Raw genomic sequence first — 24,746 nt, 5'->3', positions numbered from 1 at the left:
AAACGGAGTCCGATAGACTAAGTCCCGAGTCTACACTTAGAAGAAGTGATATTTTCATATTTTTGTGCACGAATTGATCTCCCGTATGAAAGTAATATGAACCCTATCTACCAGGTGTCCTCTACCTACAGAAACGAAGACGACGACAACTAACAGGTCGTATGTTTAGAATCATTTTGTGAGCTCTCTCTCTCGAACGCGCATTAGCATAGGTTAAGTCGTAACCTCTAGCTTGTCGCTTAATTGTTGTTATCGAATTTTTTGTATTCGTTTGTTTTAGATTTATTAAATTTACTCTTGTTTTATTTTATAAGAATGTCTCCTCAAGTTATTCCGAATCAGATCGCAAACGCGTGTTAATCCGCGTATAATAAGTTTGATTAACTGGTGTCAAGGAATCCTGACGAACGTCTGAACTTCTCGTTCAGATCATTTTAAAATACGCTCTCCTATGTAAACTTTTTACGATCGGATCTTACGATTCGAAACTCGGAGAACTATTCTCACGGAATAGGCCGATTAAGTGGTACTAACGAGTTAGTGTACCCCCGGCTGATCTCACATAACCAAATAGATAAACAAACTTCTTTTCGCCTAACACCGACTCTCACGCCAGCTATCGGTAACCGGAGACATTAATTCTACTAGAGAGCATAGCGCAAGGACCAGTACATCTATCGACTCTGGTTAGGCTTACTGTTGCTAGACCGAACTTTAGGCTTAGCTGTGTTTTGTGTTGGAAGCACTTCTTCCCCATCAGGTTGTCGCTATGTTATTCTCCTCGCCATCGTTGTCGGCAAAGACAGCTTGATGCGGCTATTTTGGATATCCGGTGGATATTGTGTCTGTGTTTGTGCACGTTTTGCATAAGGATACAGTGTTTATTTCGGTTTAACTAATGTCTCCTGTGTGTTTACCTGTGAATTACTGGAAGTATTTGTTGTGTCTAGCTATAGATTACTCGTGTGTGCATTTGTTTCCATCTAGCGAGGGCTGTTTTCATTAAACAGGTGTCTGACTAATTTAGACAGTGTTGGGATCTATGGGCACCATGTATCTTATTGATTAGTTTGGAGGGATCCTGGTAACCTGACCGGGTTATGCCCCTTCCACCCCAGATAATCAGTGCCAATAGGTGCCGTATCCAACTGCCAACGGCTGGCATCCAGTGACAGGTGTATAGCCAGTAGCCAGCAGTTTATAGCCAGCGTCACTGCTCCAGACGAACGTCTAGAGCAGTGGTTCTTAACCGGTGTTCCGCGAACATAAAGAAAGTGTTCCCCAAAATTTGAAAATCTGTGAAAAATTAAAACGGTTATTAAAACGAAAACTAAAACGTAAAAGTCATTGTTTTTAGTCGTATCGTCTCTTTACTTGTACTTATGTAGGTTTTTATCGATTTTTATAACGGATTTCTATTAGAACATGAATCAAATCTGCTTTTGCGTGTAGGCGGAGCCTTTGTGCAAACAGTTGAATGACAACAATCGACGTGTATGGACGTGTTTCTTGCTAGAAAGATTACTGTTATTTTTATTATTTTCAAGTAAGTCGAACGTTTCACACAGATTGTCAGTGTCATAAAATGTATTGTTTTGTAATTGTACTTAAAAGTTTATTTGCGATAAATTGGTCTTCTAGAAATTAAAATAGCTTTAATTAGCTTCCAAAGAATTACAAATAATTATTCAAAATGGCAACATTGACAAATTTCTGAAAGGAAAATATGATTCTGGCGCTGATAATGATAGTGAAAGTACAAGCAATATCAATAATGATACTCGCAGTAGGGAGAACAAAATAAAAAATGTCGATGGACAATATCTCCAATGATTATTTAGGTTCACTTACATTGACGAAAATAAATGTGAAAATGAATGCCCCTTTGCGTGGTTCTGTGAGGAAAAGCTTTGTAATAGTGTAATGGTACCAGCAAAATTAAAACGACATTTTACATCTAAACAGGCCAATCTTCAGTCCAAAGACAAGAATTATTTTCAGAGATTGTTTAATAATCAAATTAATCAAGGAAAATAATTAAAATTAAAAAAATCGTAACAGTATCTAATAAAGCACAAATTGCATCGTATAAAGTTGCCGAAATAATTGCTAAGAATTTAAAACCACACACCATAGCAGAGCGTCTGATTTTACCAGCATGTTCTGAAATAGTTTGGTGATGATGCAAAACAGAAATTACAAAAATTCCTCATTTGGAAAACACAATAAAAAGTAGATTTATACGCATGTTAGATCAACGGTCGGCAACCGGTAGTGCCCTGACCATTGATGGTCCGCGAGAAAATTTGGGTAGTTCGTGGAGAAATTTGAATATTGATCAACCGAAAGTTACGCCAAGTATCACGAAAGAAATGCAAAATGCTTAGTTGCTTTTTTCCCTCATTGGGGTTTTTTATTCGAATCTAAAACCGAAACCAAAGTGACTGTTATCAATAAATAATGAATAATAAACAATATTGTCGTCCTTCGTGGAAAAGCGCGAAGAATTCATAAACTTGTTTCAAACAAGCGGCAATGAACTTTAGGCTTGCATTAATTAGTTATAGTTAAACATGTGAGTTTCATATTAATGTAGTAAAATTAAACTTTTATAATCATTATTCTACAGATTTTGTTTCGTTTAAAAAAATTCATGATAATGGTCCGCGGGATTCAAAATCGTGACTTTAGTGGTCCGTGAGGTGAGAAAGGTTGCCGACCGCTGTGTTAGATGATCTGATGTTGCCGACCGATGTGTTAGGACGGGATCTCTTTGGCTCCATTTATTTAACATAAGACCGTACCAATGTGTACGAATCTGTACCGATGGTGCTCTTTCAACGATTAGTTCTATTAAAGGATTTATTACTTTTGCAAAGAAGAAAAATCGTAATATCATATCTACACATTGTTTTTACATTGAGAATCACTTGTCTCAAAAATTGAGAAAACAGTTACTAATAAGCTTTCAGAAGAATATTTTGCTTTACAAGTTGACGAGTCCACTGATATCAGGGGTACAGCTCACGTAATAGGATTTGTCCGTTTCATTGATGAAAACAAAATAATTTAATCAATTTTTATGCTGCGGACAACTTACCGAACGCGCAACAGGACGGGATCTCTTTGGCTCCATTTTGTCATATTTAGATGCATTTAACATAAGACCGTACCAATGTGTACGAATCTGTACCGATGGTGCTCTTTCAACGATTAGTTCTATTAAAGGATCTATCACTTTTGCAAAGAAGAAAAATCGTAATATCATATCTACACATTGTTTTTACATTGAGAATCACTTGTCTCAAAAATATTACCTATAATATTAAAATCCGTACTAAACCAAATTGTAAATATAGTAAATTACATCAAATTGCGACACTTACAAATATGTTTATTTAAAAAACTTTGTGCATCTATGGGAGAGCAGTACGAATCATTACTTGTACATACTCAGGTAATGTAGTTATCGCGGGATAAAGTGCTGAACCGAAATTTTGAACTTAAAGATGAATTATCAACGTTTTTTCAAAAAGAAGAAAACAATAATATTTTTAAAACTTTTTTTTACAAACGATTTTTAGTGTATTGAAATGGCGTATTTAGCTGACATCTTCAATTATAAATAACTTGAATACTGGTATACATGGTAAAAACGAAAATATTCTAACATCCACTGACAAACTGTGAGCATTTAACCACATTGGGTGATCGGCTAACGAACACTTTCGCGAAAGATTTTTATGATCGGACGACGAACACATGTTCTGATAACGAACACTTCACTGAACAAACACAAGAAGAAGCGACTAAAAATAATGAATACCGATTGGTCTTTTTTTGTCTTCAGGTAACAATTCAAAACTTTTCGGAGCGCGGGAGACGTCGACATCGACGTTCAACCCGGTATATACTGATCGGATAGTATTCCCCCAAACTTTGAAATTTTCCCTTGTAATTTCAGCCTTTTATAATTCTGGCAGAAACAATTCTTTTATGTTTTCTTCTGAAAAAGCGGATTAATGCCGATATCTGCTATTAAAGAAGTGGGAGTTTTTTTGAAGAAGTGGGAGGATGTTAGAACAACGGTCTTAAAATGGCATCCAAAACAAGTTGAGGTTAATAAGCTTAGGGATATCGTACAATTACAATGCTATTAATTACTTCTGAAAAATCATGAAGACAGAAAAGCAATCGACATTGGACAGATTCTTTAACCCCCACAAACAGAAAAAACATGATTAATAAAAATGAAAGACCGTGTATGTATGTATTTTTATTATTACATATGAGTAATCGCAGTAAGAAAGTACAGTAGACCCCCCTATAACGCTTAGATACGTTCCAAGCTAACCGAAAATTACGTTGTAGGAACGATTAAATACATGAGCCAATCGCAGCCCGATAGGTGGGAACTTTACGGACTAAGGCTGTTTGAAAGGTTTTCTTCTATAAAATTAACCGATTCTAGACTAATTCCACTCAACATTTCCAAAATACGTATAATTTTTTGGGAATAATCTGTATAAACTATGCTATAAACAAAAAATTGTAGGATTACTTACACCGTTCGACTACGCCGTTGCTTAAAGCTGGTTTTCATCGCGGAACAGCACGCGAAACGACGGCCGCAATTTCTGATAACGAATTTTTGGCAGAAAAATAACTTGACCTTTGGAGACATCATTAATATAAATAATTTTTATGGACGTTGAATAAGAAGTGTTTCTTTCACAAGAAATGTATAAAATTAGTGCTGTATTAGACTTACGGTACCTAATTTACATACTGTGCAGACGATAATAAACTCAACTTACTAGCCTAAAATCTCCGTAGCGTGTTGCCAGGCGGCAGAAAGCATATATATAATTATAATAAAGTTACAATAAATTAAGTTAATATATAATTATATATACAGTACCTAATTTATATATAATTAATATATAATTATATGTACAGTACCTAATTTATATATAATTTATATATAATACTAAACAGACGATAGCAAACTCAATTTAGCTGCTCCGTAGCGTGGCGCAGGGTCGGAGGAAAGTAGTTCGGCTGCTCATCCACTATTGGTCCAGACTCTATCAATCTTGTCGCGAAACGACGTTATAGGAGGTACGTTATACGAAAGTTGCTACAATTTTTTCGCTACGTTATAGGAATTGTCGTTATAGGAACGTAGTTATAGGGGGGTCGACTGTATATATTTTTTATTTTTGGGGGTCTCCAGAAAGAATTAATCAAATTCCCATAGAAACCTATGATAAATCGATAATCGGTTAACGAACAATTCGGATTGCGAACAAAGTTTTAGAACGGATTATGTTCGTTAACCGATCACGCACTGTATATATAACTTTGGAGAACGCGAATACAGATAGGCCTCCTACAACGCGGCACATTTACAACGCGTTTTCGCTCCAACGCGGTTGGAAAAATGCGGAAATTTTCTTACAACGCGGTTTACGGTATTTAGAAACGAATTATCTTTCACATAACAGAAAAATCGCAACGGATCACGTAATACGCGCCAAAGTTCGGTGTACAGAGCTAAATGTCTTCGAAAACAGCGGTTTATCCACGTTGACGTGTTATTCCCATGAAAGTTTCAGGGGAAGACCGGTTTCTAGACAGATGTGCATCAGTTACCATAAACACTCAAATATATCACTGAATTTTCTATCATTTATACTCTTTCAATAGGTGGGGACCGCAAAAGTGGTCCAAAATACAGTATAAACTTCTATTGGGTGTGTATATTTTTAACAACATAGTGAAGGAAAGTTATTTTTTTTCGATTTTTACTGTCCACAAAACTGGTTGAAAAAATTTTAGCCATAACAATGCCGAATGAAAAGAAAGGACCATAGTTAAAAAGAAAATTTATATCTCTTCAAACAAAGATAGAAATTTTGCATCGAATTAAAAATCAAGAGCGGATAGCTGATATTGCTAGGCATTTTAATTTAAATGAGTTAACTATTCGGTCGATTAAGCAATAGAAAGAAAAGATTAGGAATTCAGTCTCATCCGGATCATTTATTCTTGCGAAAAATGTTGCTCGTCCGAGAGCAAGGACTATATACTACAAGGATAGCCATATCCCTATTCTACAATGTTAGCCAGGAATGCCAAGTTAGTGACGTCAGCACAAGACCTGACCTCTGTGTTTAGATAGAGCAGGGTGTGCACGTGTTTAGTTTTCGCTTTTAATATTCGTCCAATTTTGTGATTAACGAAGTGATTTATTTTAATATTTCTGTAATTGTTTTATTTGACTAAGTTTTTTATAAGGTAAGATGATTTAAATATAAGTCATTAAATATTTAAAGCTATATTTTTATGTTAGGTGAAGAACAAAATGCTGAGTACTAGGTGTGCTGTGTATGGTTGCAATAATAACCTTCTTTTTTCAAATTGGAAGCAACCTGTTTACATCGGGTTTGATCAAAAAATGACAAGAGAAATACTTTTAAAATTAATAGCAGAACTTTATTTACTATCGTATAATGTAGTAGCTTGCGTCAGTGACTGTAGTTGCAGTAACATAAGTTTATGGAAAGAATTGAATGTGAATATCAATGAAACGTTTATTATGAATCAATTATTATTATCAATGAAACGTATATTAGAGATATAAATATGTGGTTCGACATTTTTAATAGCTATGCACCAAAAGGTTCTGTTCCAAGCAAAAATGGATATGGTGTAGACTTGGAATTACAAGAAGAACATTTAAATAAAATGATAAAAATAATCTCAACAATGAGAGCAAGTGGAAAAAATGCCCTCCAAATTTTCCAGAAAGGAATGATAATCTCAATGAAATCGCTAATTGATCTTTTTCAAGATATGAAATCGACTTTTGATATAAAATACATCTGCACTTAAATCAAGATTGTCTGGAAAATTTTTTTTTTTCAAATTAGAAGCCGGGGTCCTAATGAACATCCAAGCCCATTAAATGCTATATATAGGATTAGATTGATTATTTTAGGTAAGAATCCTGGTATTTTAGAGTCAAAAGTAAATACTACAGATCGAAGACAAGAGGAATATATTATACCCAAAGTTTTAGAGAAAGCACATGTAGAAGTATCAAGTGAAAATACAGACCAATATACTGAATGTAAAACTACTTTTTCTTCAAATAAATCTTCAGGAAACTCTACATGCAATCTAGACTTTAACACAATCTCTGAAGAAACTTCCTACGATGCTCTCGAGTATATAGCAGGATATTTTGCCTATAAATATAAAGAAAAATACCCAAACTTAATTAATTCCACTAACAAAATTAAAAATCATTACAACTATAGCATTCCGTCATGGGTGCAACATTTATCTTATGGAGGGCTTATTAAACCTACTGATGAATGGCTAGCAAAAATTATAGAATGGAATAAATATTTCGAAATATATCACGATGAATCGTATAAAAAAGGCCCCGGAGTTGTACAGAATTAGTCAGTGGAAACAGTTTTACCTTTTACTTTAATAAAAGATTTTTGTAAATTAAGAACTATAATAAGAATTAATTATAGAAATCTTAAACAAGAAAACTATAAAATATTGAAAAGAATGCCTTCTGAAAATGGTGATTGTCGAAAAAAAATTAAAAAGTTAAGTAAGATAATCACATAATAAAAAATATAGCTCATTAATTTGTTAAATAAATATTAGACAAAAGACTTGTAAATTTATTGACGTACAGTACACTTATTAAATCCGAAAATTCTACAGTAGTTTACATTTAGTAGTAATTTAATAATTAATTAAGAAATGATTTAATATTTTATCGTATTTTGTTATTTGAAAGATTTGTCATGTTGAAGTAGAGGGCTTGCTGTGACGTCACATAGATCCAAGGTCACGCTAACAAACATACGGGATCTGGCTATCCTTGTAGTTTAAAGTCCTTGGTCCGAGAGCACGTATAATGAAAAAAAAAATGGAACAAGCACTAATATTGTGGGTAGAAGATATGAACAAGAAATGGTTGCTTTTAAATAAAAGTGCACTTAAACACAAAGCCTTAAAAATATTTGATTATTTAAAACAAATGGGACAGTCGTCGGCCGATGAAACCAGTGTTAAATTCGTGGATAGCAATGGCTGGTTTGAAAAATTCAAAAAACGCCATTCAAACGGCAAGTTTTTCTCTTTTTAGAACCGAATCCCAGTTTTTGTATTAAGTTGGTGTCTCCTATAACGCGATTTCCCACAACGCGGTATTTTCAAGGAACGTATCTACGGCGTTGTAGGAGACCTGCCTGTAATTCAAAAAAGGACAGCAGACACGTTACCTTCAATGCAAAATAACAATATCGATGAAATAATTCCTATTATAACACAATATTTTGCATTATTAGAAGAATAAATTGCGGAATACTTTTTCGCATTGAATATCGAAAAATATGATTAGATACGAAATCCATTTTCTGCAGACAACACATCAAGTTATGAGTTTTGGTTACAAGGAGGGAAGAATTCATTACGTTGTCAACGAATCGTACTCTCAAAATAAAATTTTCCCGAAATAACAGTTTAAAAATTTTGGGTTTCTGTTCAAAACGAGTTTAAAACTATTTCTGGAAAAGCGATTAAGATTTTATTACAATTTTTAGCATTGTAATTATGCCAGCTTGGTTTTTCAACATTAAAGAATTGTGACAAAGAAACGTGAAGCCGACAAGTATAGAAAAGAAAATGAGAGCAGGGGCAGCCCGCCCCGGGCTGAACTTTTTAGGGGGCGGCAAAATTTCACAGTAAATAATAATAATATCTTGTAAAAATTTGAAACATCCTTATCTATAGTTCCATCGCGCCTACGATAGTGCTATCGTCCGGACAGTCCGGGAATCGGCTCGCCGTCCGGGTGAACTAGTAATTTTTTCACCCGAGGAAATCCTGCTAAACCTGTTGACCTTTTATTTATTATTATTATTTTTTTTTTGCTTGTACGATTTAATCGCGTTCATATACACCACTAATATCCAATAGAACCATTTTAGACAGGTCGCTGCACTACCGCCGAATTTTTCATTGCTTGTTCTGTGACAAAACTGAATTTTTGGTCTTTTAAATTGAAATACCTAAATAAGGGGGGGCCGAAATTTTTCTCCGCCCCGGGCGGCTGACATCCACGGTACGCCGCTGAATGAGAGTAGCTATTTCACACATAAGACCAAATATTGAAAACATTTGTAAAAGTCATCAGGCTCAAATATCCCATTAAGAACTGCTGGTCTAGAACCCTGGTAAATCCTAGTTTTAAATTATGCCGCTACGGCAAATAGCGCCATTCTCGAGAAATGGATTTGTTAGTTTCGGGTCATAGTTACACGTGGGTCTTGTCTTTGTTCAGTCTTAGTTAATAATGGAATGCAATAGAATGACAATATTTCTTTTTTCTGATATTTACTTAAACACAAACTATAATTAAATATTTTTAAAACTCTATCCTTGCTATAATCTTTTTTATGCTTTTCTCTCAAGTGTTTGCTTAAACTTTGTTTATATTTATATTTGAAGTGGCATATAGTGCATTCCATTTTAACCGCGACTGAAGAAAGACAAGGTCCGTGTGTAACTACGACCCGAAACTGACAGATCCACTTCCGCGACTGGCGCTGTTCGCCGTAGCGGCATAATTTAGAGGTAAGATTTACCAGAACTCTAGACGTTTGTTAGCAAGGGATCTCGAGCTTCTGCGGTTTGGATACATCTTGCGCTTCCTTACTCTGGTTCTATTCAGTTCGGCGACCATACTGCACACGTATATCACCCTGGGTATCTACTTAAGATTTACTGTGTGACATCTACGTAAATGGCATTCCAGCCTGGCAGCGCTGTCATCAGTGGTCACTCTGAGACCTGGTAACTTTTGCTTATATTTTTCGCACGACCAGTCTTTCTTTCTGTCTGCACTGGCCATCTCTTAGATAACCTTTGTGTGCCCCACTTTACGAGCGTAACACTTCATCCTTCTGGTTGGTGTATTACACAATGTATTACACTATATGTTTTATGATTCTGAGTTCATCGGTACTGCAAACATGATTAAAAACAGTCACCCTATTGCTGCTGACCTTCGGTTAGCTGCTTATAAAATTTTGGACGAGCTAAAAGTATATTTAGCGGACAATAAAAATGCCAAGTTAGGCTGTATACACATTAGTCGTTTTTAAACGCGCGTTTTAAAGAACCAAGAGTTCTGCATAGGTATACATACTCAAACGCGCGCTTCTGACCAAGCGCGCGTTGATAGATTTTTGTTAGAACGCGCGTTTCGCGGGCGTTAGCTGCGCGCTTTGTGATATACAGTACGTGCTGCCAAGTTATTGTACATACGATTGCACGCTTTCGGGTAGAGTGGACGTACGTTAGCCAAAATGGAGAACGATCGTTTCGATACTGATCTATTTATTGATGAAATCTAAAAGAGATCAGCCATCGTCAAATGATTTTATAGATATTCTAAAAGAATTAAAAAAACTTGGGTTCGGATTGTCTTAGTTTTGGATACAACGTCGCAAACATTCCACGAGTTAGTGTATCTCGTAATATTGGGTGCACCCAAAATTCTTTTTGCCTCTGCCATCGTTTTTTATAGCGACGATGGAGGAGGGGCACACAAGCAATTACTTTCACGTCCATTTCCAAACTGAGCCAGTGCGCACGCTTCACTAAACGGTCGTCGAACGCGGAGCTAAACGCGCGGTGTGTACGCCGCTAACGCCGGTTTAACGCAACGCAAAACGCCTAATGTGTACACAGCCTTAAGCAGTTCTTCTGTTCGTATCCTCTAATACTAAAAACTACTTCTTCGGTGTCTTAGGGCTGAACGAAGTCACTTTTTCAAATTCTTGACGATATTTATGTAATCGATTTCGCACGACCCGATTTTGGGTGGCTGTGTAACTCGCGAAGAATGGCTTGTAGAGGTATGCTTCCTTTGACTTTTTTTGCTCCTATGGATATGCTCTACAGCTCTGATTAAGTTCCAACCGTCTGATTCAAAGCTTGAATTGAGCCAAATTGGACGCTTTTTAGGCGTAGATGAATTTTCTTGTTTTTGNGCGTTCATATACACCACTAATATCCAATAGAACCATTTTAGACAGGTCGCTGCACTACCGCCGAATTTTTCATTGCTTGTTCTGTGACAAAACTGAATTTTTGGTCTTTTAAATTGAAATACCTAAATAAGGGGGGGCCGAAATTTTTCTCCGCCCCGGGCGGCTGACATCCACGGTACGCCGCTGAATGAGAGTAGCTATTTCACACATAAGACCAAATATTGAAAACATTTGTAAAAGTCATCAGGCTCAAATATCCCATTAAGAACTGCTGGTCTAGAACCCTGGTAAATCCTAGTTTTAAATTATGCCGCTACGGCAAATAGCGCCATTCTCGAGAAATGGATTTGTTAGTTTCGGGTCATAGTTACACGTGGGTCTTGTCTTTGTTCAGTCTTAGTTAATAATGGAATGCAATAGAATGACAATATTTCTTTTTTCTGATATTTACTTAAACACAAACTATAATTAAATATTTTTAAAACTCTATCCTTGCTATAATCTTTTTTATGCTTTTCTCTCAAGTGTTTGCTTAAACTTTGTTTATATTTATATTTGAAGTGGCATATAGTGCATTCCATTTTAACCGCGACTGAAGAAAGACAAGGTCCGTGTGTAACTACGACCCGAAACTGACATATCCACTTCCGCGACTGGCGCTGTTCGCCGTAGCGGCATAATTTAGAGGTAAGATTTACCAGAACTCTAGACGTTTGTTAGCAAGGGATCTCGAGCTTCTGCGGTTTGGATACATCTTGCGCTTCCTTACTCTGGTTCTATTCAGTTCGGCGACCATACTGCACACGTATATCACCCTGGGTATCTACTTAAGATTTACTGTGTGACATCTACGTAAATGGCATTCCAGCCTGGCAGCGCTGTCATCAGTGGTCACTCTGAGACCTGGTAACTTTTGCTTATATTTTTCGCACGACCAGTCTTTCTTTCTGTCTGCACTGGCCATCTCTTAGATAACCTTTGTGTGCCCCACTTTACGAGCGTAACACTTCATCCTTCTGGTTGGTGTATTACACAATGTATTACACTATATGTTTTATGATTCTGAGTTCATCGGTACTGCAAACATGATTAAAAACAGTCACCCTATTGCTGCTGACCTTCGGTTAGCTGCTTATAAAATTTTGGACGAGCTAAAAGTATATTTAGCGGACAATAAAAATGCCAAGTTAGGCTGTATACACATTAGTCGTTTTTAAACGCGCGTTTTAAAGAACCAAGAGTTCTGCATAGGTATACATACTCAAACGCGCGCTTCTGACCAAGCGCGCGTTGATAGATTTTTGTTAGAACGCGCGTTTCGCGGGCGTTAGCTGCGCGCTTTGTGATATACAGTACGTGCTGCCAAGTTATTGTACATACGATTGCACGCTTTCGGGTAGAGTGGACGTACGTTAGCCAAAATGGAGAACGATCGTTTCGATACTGATCTATTTATTGATGAAATCTAAAAGAGATCAGCCATCGTCAAATGATTTTATAGATATTCTAAAAGAATTAAAAAAACTTGGGTTCGGATTGTCTTAGTTTTGGATACAACGTCGCAAACATTCCACGAGTTAGTGTATCTCGTAATATTGGGTGCACCCAAAATTCTTTTTGCCTCTGCCATCGTTTTTTATAGCGACGATGGAGGAGGGGCACACAAGCAATTACTTTCACGTCCATTTCCAAACTGAGCCAGTGCGCACGCTTCACTAAACGGTCGTCGAACGCGGAGCTAAACGCGCGGTGTGTACGCCGCTAACGCGGGTTTAACGCAACGCAAAACGCCTAATGTGTACACAGCCTTAAGCAGTTCTTCTGTTCGTATCCTCTAATACTAAAAACTACTTCTTCGGTGTCTTAGGGCTGAACGAAGTCACTTTTTCAAATTCTTGACGATATTTATGTAATCGATTTCGCACGACCCGATTTTGGGTGGCTGTGTAACTCGCGAAGAATGGCTTGTAGAGGTATGCTTCCTTTGACTTTTTTTGCTCCTATGGATATGCTCTACAGCTCTGATTAAGTTCCAACCGTCTGATTCAAAGCTTGAATTGAGCCAAATTGGACGCTTTTTAGGCGTAGATGAATTTTCTTGTTTTTGTAGTTAGTTTTATGAAGCTTAGTATTTAACAATATTCCTATTTTATGCAAAAAACGATTTTGTGTCAAAATGTTGAAATTTTTAACAAAGTAGTTAATTAATTTTTAAGTGTAGACTCAAAAACCGGTATTTTACTTGGGAAAACCCTGTTGTCAAATTATTCAAATTTCTTCAAAATACCGGGTTTTGAAAAACGGGTTTTAAAAACCGAAAAACCCTAAACTACTGAAAATGGAGAAAAGTAATGAAATTTAATTTACTAATAGTAGTTAATGATGTAAGGTTTAATGCAGAAAATGTTTTTTGTGCTTCTTGTTAGCAATAGATTTTGTCAATCTAAACAATATAAATTACACTCGAAACAAAAATGCTATTTGGTCCGATAAAAATCAAAATTTTAGAACTTCGTATATCCACAGAAAAAAATCTGTTCTGTGTCCAATATTGTTTAAAAATTATATTATAAAATTTTAAGTAATTTATAATAAACCAGCAACGAGTCGCTCAACTTTCCCGGCATAGTGTAACGTTTTGTTGGTCCATCTTTTATCATATTTTACATTAAAAACTTGTTATAATTTTTAAGTATTATACAATGTCAAAAAGCTTAATTTTAATGGTAGGAATAAGTTTAATGGAAAATTGTAAATGATAATAAAGAGTAAAATCGTCATTTAAATTAATTAATCCAATCCTACCGGAGATACACAAGATCTACATAATTTCCCCACTTTGTCAACCTTCAACCATCAAAATTTAATAGCATCAGTAACCACTCTGCGAAATTTCAGAAATTTTGGAGGAAGATTTATAAAATAGAGTTATTAAGCTGCAAATAGTGTGAGCAAGATCCAGTTTTCACACACGTATACATACGTACACATTACCCACACACACTAACATGCTTACATAGAGAAATAACCCCTAATTTTTTCGGGAACCCCATACTTTTCCTATGCATAACAGCTGGGAAATTAAAAGTTATATTATTCAAGTAATAATGTTAAATTAATTAATTTAGTTTTGTCACTTATAAAATAAATGTAAATACAGTAATCAAAATCGACGACTTACCTAACACTAGAAACGGAACCATAACACTCGTCGCTGTAACCTTAAACCGAAAATACATCAGTAAACCTACTCCCGAAATTACGCTCATGCCAGTAGCAACCGCCGACACTATTCCTATCCAGGGCTTGCTTCTGAGAAAATCGGGCGAGAGACACGTCACAACAGTGAATAATATCATCGATAACATACAATACGGCATGTACTTAGTGGCAACCTTTAAGACATTGATTCTGGAATCTTCCAGCGAAGTGGAGACGTCTTTCGCCACGTTTAAGTTTCTAAACTTAAGGGTTTTAATATCTTCGATGAAATTTTTCTCCCATTTTATACTCAAGTCTTTTACGTGTTTAGATTTATTTAAAAAGTAAATTAATCTCAGAGAGCGAGCGAAGACTATTTCGTGCTCGTCGTTAACCACCACTCCTCCCAAAGAAAGTGCGCCGTAGTGTTCATCTCTGTCGTTATTTATTGGATATTTTAAAATAAACGTCCCGTTCTCCATCTCGGCCATTTTGCTTCCGAGACGGAGAACGACGTTCCGCCAACATTTGCCGTTAGTTTTAGCGCACAAGTCTTGGTACTTCCAAAGGCCTTGGTGCGCGATGGTAAAGTTGCGCACGGCTCGGTCCAATAAAACGACTTCTCGGAAGACGGACGGTCGAAGAACTGATCCTTTGTCTCTCGTCTCGACTATAACAGTGGCGTACAAATGCGTGTCGATGGATCTTGCGGGTTGGAAATCGGAACAAGTGTCGGTGGAAAACAACTGCTTTAAGTACGATTTGTACTTGGCCACAATTCCGTTATCGGTAATTATGATTTCGTCTCCGACGTCTATTTTCAAGTTTTGTAAGCCCGTGGCGAGTAAAAGAGTTAGAAAAATTGGAATTACTAAGAACCACGAAACGTTTTTGTGCACTCTTCTTCCGTGCGCTTCGAACTGTTTAGTTAAAAAATTGAATGCAATTCCGACTTTCATGTTCGATCTGGAAAAAAATAGACAGAACTATTTTACTATATAAAAACGTTACTTTTCTCATTTTTAAATGTATTTATTTGCTTGATACAAACCCAAACTTCTGCTAAAGATATTTTTTTATACTGTAGTTTTAATTAAAACTACTTTGAAATGTAAATGTACAGTACTTAAACACAAGTTTAGCTACTATTTATATAAATTTTCATAGTTTGAATGGTTTATTCGAAATGTTTTTATAATTTACTGATTTATAAAATCATTTTCCTAGTGGACAAACACGTAAATATCTATGTTAAGTTGCCAACATCGAGATAAATCAAAAGTATTCCTTGTAATACTCAAGTAGGTATAAACAGAAAGTTAATTCACAAAGATTTTTATAGTATAAGAATGCGCTATTGAAGTTATATAATGCGATAATCTATTATTTAAATATTTATTAATAAACAAATTATATACATTTTAATTTTCATAAATTAGAATAGAAATTAAAACTAATTACTTAATATTTAAGCTGTATATTTTTCTGTACAAAAAATTTAATTCTGTACTTAAAATGAAGATTTTATATTAGAAATCCATATAAAAACGCCGATTACAATAATTAACAAATTCCATTATGTGAGACTCAGCCTTGTTTACTTAACTGCATCCTGACCTAAAATTTTAACCATGTCATTTTATCGAATTACTGTCAACTTTCACACCTGGGAGTTAATCGTTCATCAGTTCTCAGCAACTAAATGATGCTTTAGCATAACCTCCCGACCTATCGTCGTCAGTTTATTAATCAACTTATAAATGTCAAACTACAGTGCAGTCGTCGCACCTTCCTACAAGAGACGGGCTCTCCAGCTCCGTATCCTTTCACGTGCGCGGTGTGCTTTTCACTGGATTAATTAACTTTGTCGTCCATCGGACTTATTAAGTTTCTCTTATTTGGATTAACATCGTTGCCGAACCGAAATACTCGATTGCCTAACTGGACTAATTTCGTCGTCAAGAAACTTAAAACGTACTAGCTAATCAACCAAACTTCAGGTATTTATCACCACGCGAAACTTGTTTTAAACTCTCGCTCTCCGATCGCAAAAGTATCTCAGATATAGACTATACATCTCCCTATTGAGAACTCGATATCGCATGTACTCGAACGTTCGTGTTTTAAATAAACGTTGTTTCGTTACCCCAATCTCTGCTTCAGTCACTTCCGGTGCGCTGTCTCTCACCGCCTTCCGAATCCTATTACCCGCGCACGCGGCCGCTCGCGTGACTGAACTAATCGCCGTCTCGGCTTCCGGATAGATCCGGTGGTGTCTATCCTGTCCGGGCATCGAAAAGGTGCCGACCCTCCGGTCACAAATGTATTAATGACAGATTTTGAATTAACAACATTAATTACAAGGATTTAAGATTAATTAAACATAAAATGGCTTAAAAATAAAAAGTAATTTCTATATTATTAATTAACTATTATAAAAATACAGAAAAACGTAATTTTAAAAGGCAATAAATGGCAATAAAGAGTAAAAATTTCATTAGTCTGACTTCACTCCAGATCCGAAACACGACCCTCCTCTATCCGTTTATTCCTTGACTCTTAACTACCAATACTTTATAACATTAATGTCCCATATATAAAATATAAGTGCAGAATTTCGTTTCTTAATCTTAACCCAATCCACACATATTGCACGAAATAGACGTCGACATAAAAACATACGTAAACATACCCAGGTAATTTTTTCCGATTTTTTCTTGACTTTTTTGGATTCGGAAACTCTCGAATATTCGAGTTTTGTAAAACGCCGGAGGGGTCAAAGTTCATACAACTACAGTCCTTTCGCTCGTTATGTATACATAACAGCCGAGAAAGTAAAATTAATATGTGGGTAAGAGAAGCAATTTCCTACTAAATTTAATTAAATTGTCGGTCGATTTTGGAAAAGTTGCGCACGTTGGACCTATCCGTAGAACTGGATCGACAGCCTATATTAGAAGACAGCCTGTATTTGGAGAAGCTAACGTGTCGCGTTTAAAGATTCGTTGTTACTACCAGACAGGAAAGGTTTTTGTCTCCACAATCGCATTTTTCTTGGGGTTTCGTTATCGGCAACTTCAGTTATTAATATATTTTTAAAATAACCGTAAATAAATGTATTCACCGTTTCGTAGTAAGTTCCCAACCCTTCGGCTGTATTTTTATTTATATCAAACCGAAAATCTTGAAATGGCTACAGGATACGATTAACACTCAGAATTTAGAAATACGCACGTCATAAATATTACAACAAAAAGAAATGAAAAATGAACTACAAACACAAATAATTATCAACTGACCTCTCATACCCCGCTTGAAATTATCTGTGTTACAGCTTTATAGCTTCAGAAGCGAATTTGTTAATCGTTTAATTAAAAACTAAAACTTACCCAACAATTGGAGTATCTCTGACAATTTTCTCCTGTTATAAGTCGTTTTCCCTTCGCAATGAAAATAATTTGATATTAATTAAATGCCTTTCGCTTTCCACAGAAAAAGAAAGTCCGTTTGATTCGCCTCCATTCTTTTCCCCAAACAGGGGATTGCGTAAGAAGGCAAAAACAGGTTTAGGATTAAAAAAACTAGTTCCTAATTGTTTTTATAATGCTGGAAACATCAAATGCTATCGTACTTGCATATGTTAAAATTTTTTTCTTTCAGTAATAAGTAACAGATAGAATAACAAATAATTGTTATATCGTACACGACGAGCAAATATCACGTAGCGCGGCAGTGCTATATAACAGAGCTTTTATTTACGAAAGTCTGAAGAAAAAGCCTGTCTTATTCTATAGACTTTATTCCTGTAATTTTATTTGAAATTACAAAATATATTTAAAATGATCAAGTTTTGTTTACAAAATGTTACCTACTTATTATATACGATATAAATTTTCAGTGTATCTTACGAATTTATATTTTCTAGGATAAATGTTAATTTTTCCATGTCCTTAGTCGAAAATGCGTAGTTACTTGTGTTCAAGGTAAACAGTCTTATTAATACGGTATGTAGTTTATCGTAATAAACTCGCAGTTCGATCTTACGAATGTAAATTACTTTTGTACGTCGACAAAAATATCTGCTACCGTAAGAACGATGAAATCAATATTAATTTAAATAATAGTTAAATTAATATATTCCGGCTGTAGGTTAAAAATAAATTATGACTAAGAACGCCCGAAGAAGGGGCAAAAGGAATAAATACATTATAGTCACGGTCATCACGGTATACGTGCCAATAAATGACCTTTCCGGTACTTGTAGCTGCTATCTAATCGCGTACTGGAAAGAAGCCAGTCGCGAAGTTTTTCGATTTTTTACGTGTTTATTATTCAATTTAATAATAAATCGATAAATTATGTATAAAAAGTAAACGAGAGTGAAGGTGCGAGAGAAAAAACTTCGAGCGAAGCCGTTGATGTCTCTTTTTTTCAGAGAGAACAGAATTTTAATAGTGTTGGCGTGTTTCCAGTTTTCTTTAATTCTAATTATTAAGTATTTTTATAACCTAACCGATAAAAATCTGGCAGATCGTTTGGGAATGACAAAGTATCCAGTCGTTGTAATTTATAACTGTTCGATTTTAGAACGAGTGTGAATATTTTTCGGAATAAGGTCCACAAATTTTTTTATATTTATTTGTAAAACAAATATTATATAAGATTACGGCTTCATACGAAATTCGAACATATGTAAGTAATTTGCACATTTACAAAAAAAATTTTATCATATAAATACTGTACAAGAAACTAAGAGGAAATTGAAAATAAATATAATATAAAATAAGGAATAATTCGCAGTTATTTAAATGGAGTTTGTGTTCGTTTCTCTTATTTTCTCTGTTTTATAGATTAATATCAAGTCTAATTTTTAGAAATTCGACGTCTTCATTAATTTCTTAAAGTACTGTAGGAGGGAAGAAATAAATTTTTTTCCATTCACGTTTCATAAAAACATTCGGGTGTTTATCTTTTTTACAATATCGAATGTAATCTGCAGCTCGTTTACAACCCTTTTGTTGGAATAAAAGAAAAGTGACTAATTTTACCCATCTTATTCATTTTTCGCGCATTTTTCATCTAAATACATAAAATTAACTGTTTGGACTGACTGACTGAGTCACTGATTCATCATCGCCAGAGCAAACCGCTGAACCTAAAGAGGTGAAATTTGGTACGCAGTTAGGGTACGTTATGAAAACGCATACTAAGAAGGGATTTTTCGAAACTCCCTAGCAAGGGGAGGAGTGGAAGAGCATTAAATCTTAACCGAAAAAACGGCTTCTACTGTACTATTTTAGACGCGATTTTTTGTTTTCTACTACGTTTAGTCTTCATTAAGTGTTTAGGTGTATTAAATTGGTAACATTTCCGACATTGTTATAAATATTTTTATATATTTCGATTTTTTAACCAAATGTTCGAACCGTTTTAAATTCGAATTTGTTATTGCGTATCGGTTCGATTAAAACACGATTGTAAACGTTCCAGATAATTGTTCAAATTGAAAATAGTTCGTTCGATTCTCAGCGGTAGCTGTTATATAACAATTACTATGGTTGTTGAAATACTGAATATAAATAGGGTTTGCTTGCGAAACCACCGCGAGCAAAGTCGCGGGTAACAGTCAGTGTAGGGGTGGCCAACAGCTTTTGCCTCCGGGCCGAATTGGAAAGAAAACTTTTTTCACGGGCCGGACCAGAGGCTGCCATAGGGAGATTTTGAGATAGGACGAGATCTCATTGTGGTGTCACCCCGTAGAGACTGAATTGTACTGTACAGTACATAGAGATTACAGATACATTTTTCACATTATCATGGATTATGAACATTTTACATTAAGACATTTGTAATGGAGTGTTAACTCTAAACGCGCAGTGAGTCGTTGACCTTTTTTTTTTCTTCTAGGCGTCAGAATTTTTCGTCGAGCTCGAGCTGTTCAGACTTGAGTAGCTAATATTCAAAAACTAATCGCGGGCCTCATAAATTCATTAGACGGGCCCGATCCTGCTTTTATTTTCTACCCCGCTAAATACCGAAGTGTGTCCAAACTAGAGAAGTGAACTTCGTCTAACACAAAGACAAAACTGCAAAAAAGAGCGTTTATTTCCTCAAAAAATTTTCGCAGGTAAATTCTTTCGAGTCCATTTCTAATCTTTTCACGTTTAAATGTCTCGATTATTTTATTTAATGTTAATTTAAACTTAACAATTATTCGAAACGATTTATAAGGTGGAGGATTAACGTTTATGTAGTTAGCGAAATGCATCTCGGATATCGTCGAAACGGAATAATCAGTACAATTAATCTATATTGTAGGCCTATAATGCTTCTAAACAATTTTCAGCACGTGTCTTTATTTTAAACGTTCTAAAACAGAGGTGTCCAAACTAATAAAATCACCTGCCGGGCCGGGTCTGGCCCGCGGCCCGGCAGGTGATTTTATCGCCCCGCGAAGGTTTTTGAAAAATACTAATTTTTTCGCGCGAACCAGTTTGATTTTCAGAAATGTATATCGAAAATTGAAAAAAATGTAAAAATTATATTTGATGTAAAAAAGAATTTTTAATTTTTAAAAATAATAAAAATTAAAAATATATACATAAAATTTTACTTGAATTTACAGTCAAAAATATTGTTTTGGGCTATTGTTCGGTAACTGCCGAATTGGTACGAAGGCAGGCGAATAGCGAAGGTACACGAATACAGAGATTCTGTTGGTTGTCTTTGTATTAGTGAGTAGAGGGGGAGAAAGAAAGAATCGAGAGCATTGTATGTGGCATGTCTGTAGTTGACCTCGGGATTGCCTTCTGTCGTCTTCTGTTCTATTGTGCATGACTCATTTGTGAAGTCGTATGTGTAAATTGATATTTAATGTATTACAAATTAATTATTTTGAAGTTTAATATTATTTTTTGAAGGTTTAAACATAGAAAGAAGAAAAAGAAAAGTTGATGATGAGTGCCGCGTTTTTAATGAAGAATAGAGAGTAAAATAATTCTTTGTGCAATCTCAGTCAGATAATGGCAAAGCTGTTTGTGTAATTTGCAATTACACTGTTGCTGTAATGAAGGAATATAATTTACGTCGACATTATGAAACAAAACATACTTCAACTTACTCACAATTTAAGGACAAGTAGCGTACTGAAAAATTTGAAAGAATGTGTCGTAGTTTGTGTACTCAGCAAAATTTATTTAGAAAGGCAAACTTGGAAAATGAATCATTGACCTTAGTTAGCTTGTAAGTTGCTTATTTGTTGGCGAAAGAAGGAAAACCCTTTATGGATGGAAACATCGTTAAAGAGTGTATGATGGAAGCTGTTGGTGAGTTGTGCCCAGAAAAGTTGCAACTTTTCAAAATGATTAGTCTGTCCCGTAATACTGTTGCTCGTCGAATTGACGATATTGGAAACAATATTCTTCACTAGATTACTGGTAAAGTACAGCGTTTCACTCGGTATTCTCTCGCGATGGATGAATAAACTGATGTTAGTGACACCTCACAACTTTTAGTTTTTGTTCGTGGAGTTGACGACGAACTGAATGTCACACAAGAATTAGCCTGCGTTAACAGCTTGCACAGCACTACAACTGGAGAAGATATCTTCAAAGAAGTACAAAAAACGTTGACAAAGTATAACTTGGACTGGAATCGACTCCAAGGTGTAACAATTGATGGAGGAAGAAACATGTCTGGTGCAAACAACGGTGTGGTTGGACAAATTAGAAAAGCTTGTGAAGGTGCAGGAGCATCAGCACCAATTTTTCTGCACTGTATTATCCATCAACAAGCACTATGTGTGAAACATGTCGATATGAGCTGCGTTTTAAAACCAGTTGTTTCTGTCAGTGCCGTAATTTTGTGCCGGTGATCAGATGTTACCGATGCTGTGTTTCGGGNTGGAGGAAGAAACATGTCTGGTGCAAACAACGGTGTGGTTGGGCAAATTAGAAAAGCTTGTGAAGGTGCAGGAGCATCAGCACCAATTTTTCTGCACTGTATTATCCATCAACAAGCACTATGTGTGAAACATGTCGATATGAGCTGCGTTTTAAAACCACTTGTTTCTGTCGTAAATTTTATTCGATCACATGCACTCAATGATCGCCAATTTCGATCTTTTCTCGAACAAATTGAATCCGAGACTGGTGACTTGTCGTATTATACTGCAGTTCGATAACTTAGCTGTGGAAAAGTGCTATTACAGTTCTTTAAGCTTAGAAATGAAATGAATTTATTTCTTGCAGAGAAAAATCACCCTGAACCACTTTTATCAAATGCTGAGTGGCTCTGGAAGTTGGCTTTTTTTGCAGATGTTGTGACACACGTAAATAAGTTAAAGTTAAAGCTCCAAGGTAAAAACAACTTAATTTGTGATTTATTCTCACAAATCAAAGCATTCAGGGCAAAGCTGGTAGTGCTCGAAAGTCAGATAGATTAATGTAATTTTACCCATTTCCCGTGCTGTGAAGAATTGAATACAGAAACGGATTAAAAATTTCCAACCAGATTTGCAATAAAAGTCATCGCGGATTTAAAACAAGAATTTCAAAATCGATTTTCTGATCTTGACAGGAATTCAAAGGAAATTCGGCTGTTTCAAAATCCATTTGACTGCAATGTTGCAGACGTTTCAAGTCAGTTTCAAATNAACATTAATATTGATACACATCCTGCGGAGAGGAACTTATATACAGTAGACATGGATTATGATGATAAAGACGAAAACCAGTTTCACTGGATAGCGTTCACGGATGGATCAAAACAAGTTGATGGAGTGGGAGCAGGTGTATATATAAAAAAACAGGGTACTAACACCACCAGTTACCAAGCCAGCCTAAAGCTTGCAAAATATTGCTCAAACGGCCAAGCGGAGATTTGGGCAATTTACTATGCATTAAAACACATAAATGGAAACCTCGATAAATACAAAGGAAACATTAAAATCTATGTTGACAGCAGAATGGCACTGCATACATTAAAGAAAAACAGAAACATCACCATGCTGGGCAGTGAAATGATTAAAGAAGCCCAAAAGGTAGCAAACAACAGAACTATAAAATTCAATTGGATCCCGGCACACAGAGGCAAGGAGGGTAATGAGACCGCAGACCTCCTGGCAAAAAAGGCATGTCACCATAATACAAACATCACGTATAAAAGACTACCGAACTCTGCACTCAATCATCACCTAAGACAATGGGAAATAGAAAAATGGCAGAGCGAATGGAACCAATCGAGCACCGGAAGACATTGCTTCAGTTATATACCATACATAAAGGATAGGTTAAAAAATAAGCATTTTAGGATAAGGCACGAAACCACCCAAGTATTAACGAATCACGGCAAATTCTCTGCCTATTTGCACAGGATTAAAAAAACAGATAATGGAAAGTGCCATTGTGATGGAGTCAGCGAAGGGGACGCAAACCACTACATCTATGATTGTAACATCTACGACCAATTCAGATATCCATTATATAGAGAATGCATAACACAAGGAGTTGGATGGAGACCCCAAGCAAATGAAATATTTAACAGAAAGGAAATCTGGGAACAACTAGAAAATTTTGTCAGGAAAACTAAAGCACTGCTACCTGACTATCACTACAACATGGAAACTCAAGGTACTAATTCGGATCTCAACAATGACACTCCGGAGGAATCGGACTCACAAAGGAGTGAGATCTTTAGCAGTGATAGTGAGGACAGCGACTACGACTTATATTAGACTCTACAGGGCTTCAGGACAGAAGACTTGCTATTATTGTTGCAGCCTTGTAAGTAGCAAGGCTTCACAATTCCAAGTGTATTATGATTGACCACAAAGACATTGTAAATAGTGTATATACTCAATCCTGTTATATAATTGTATCACAGGTATGAAAGAATTGTACTGTTAGCATGCAAATAGCATGTCTTGTACTCCATTGTCATCCTGTTAACAAGAACAAACTATTTATATCATGCAAAATGCATGAAATTGTTGCATTCATCTGTTTTCATGTAAACCAATTGTATATTTTGTTGCAAACTGTAACCTTTATTTTGCTTTTAAAAAACAGAACCCGATGCTGGCGCTCGTGGGACCCCATGGGGGTGACCCCAGTTGCACTTATTTTCCGACTTTCCTATCTCCCTTTGTTTCTTCTTCCCACTAATTCTTCTCACTTTTCTAGACCTTCTTTCCTACTTCTTAAGGGTTAAGTTTGTAGTACGACACAGACAGCCCTCTAAATCTGTTACTCCATCTGTCAGTGCCGTAACTAGGCAGGTGCAACAGGTGCACCCGCACAGGGCCCATTTGGAAGAGAGTCCCAAAATGCACGTGTTTGTTTTATTATTTTCCCAAACCTAATTAATTAAGGGGCCTAAATGCAAGTTCTTGCACAGGGCACAGGAATGGCTAGTTACGGCACTGGTTTCTGTCGTAAATTTTATTCGATCATATACACT

The 24,746-nt window shown here is 35.8% G+C and overlaps 2 protein-coding genes across 2 annotated transcripts in view; one reads left to right on the top strand and one right to left on the bottom strand.

Annotated features, from left to right (window-relative positions):
• LOC111637638 (patched domain-containing protein 3-like) overlaps positions 1-15,247 on the bottom strand; it is a 30,161-nt gene extending 14,914 nt beyond the window's left edge. The window contains exon 1 of the mRNA XM_023383178.1: positions 14,269-15,247. Coding sequence (XP_023238946.1) covers positions 14,269-15,247 — 979 coding nt within the window. The remainder of the gene's footprint in view (positions 1-14,268) is intronic.
• Positions 15,248-22,992: 7,745 nt separating this feature from the next.
• On the top strand, positions 22,993-24,021 carry LOC111637637. Its single transcript, XM_023383177.1, has one exon. The coding sequence runs from the start codon at positions 22,993-22,995 to the stop codon at positions 24,019-24,021; it is 1,029 nt and encodes a 342-aa protein (XP_023238945.1).
• Positions 24,022-24,746: the final 725 nt, after the last annotated feature.

Source organism: Centruroides sculpturatus, unplaced genomic scaffold (genome assembly GCF_000671375.1).
Source record: "Centruroides sculpturatus isolate CEXI.00-Female unplaced genomic scaffold, Cexi_2.0 scaffold1054, whole genome shotgun sequence".
Taxonomy (NCBI): Eukaryota; Metazoa; Arthropoda; class Arachnida; order Scorpiones; family Buthidae; genus Centruroides; species Centruroides sculpturatus.
Note: the sequence above shows the minus strand (reverse complement) of the source record. Positions and strands in the feature narration are given on the sequence as shown.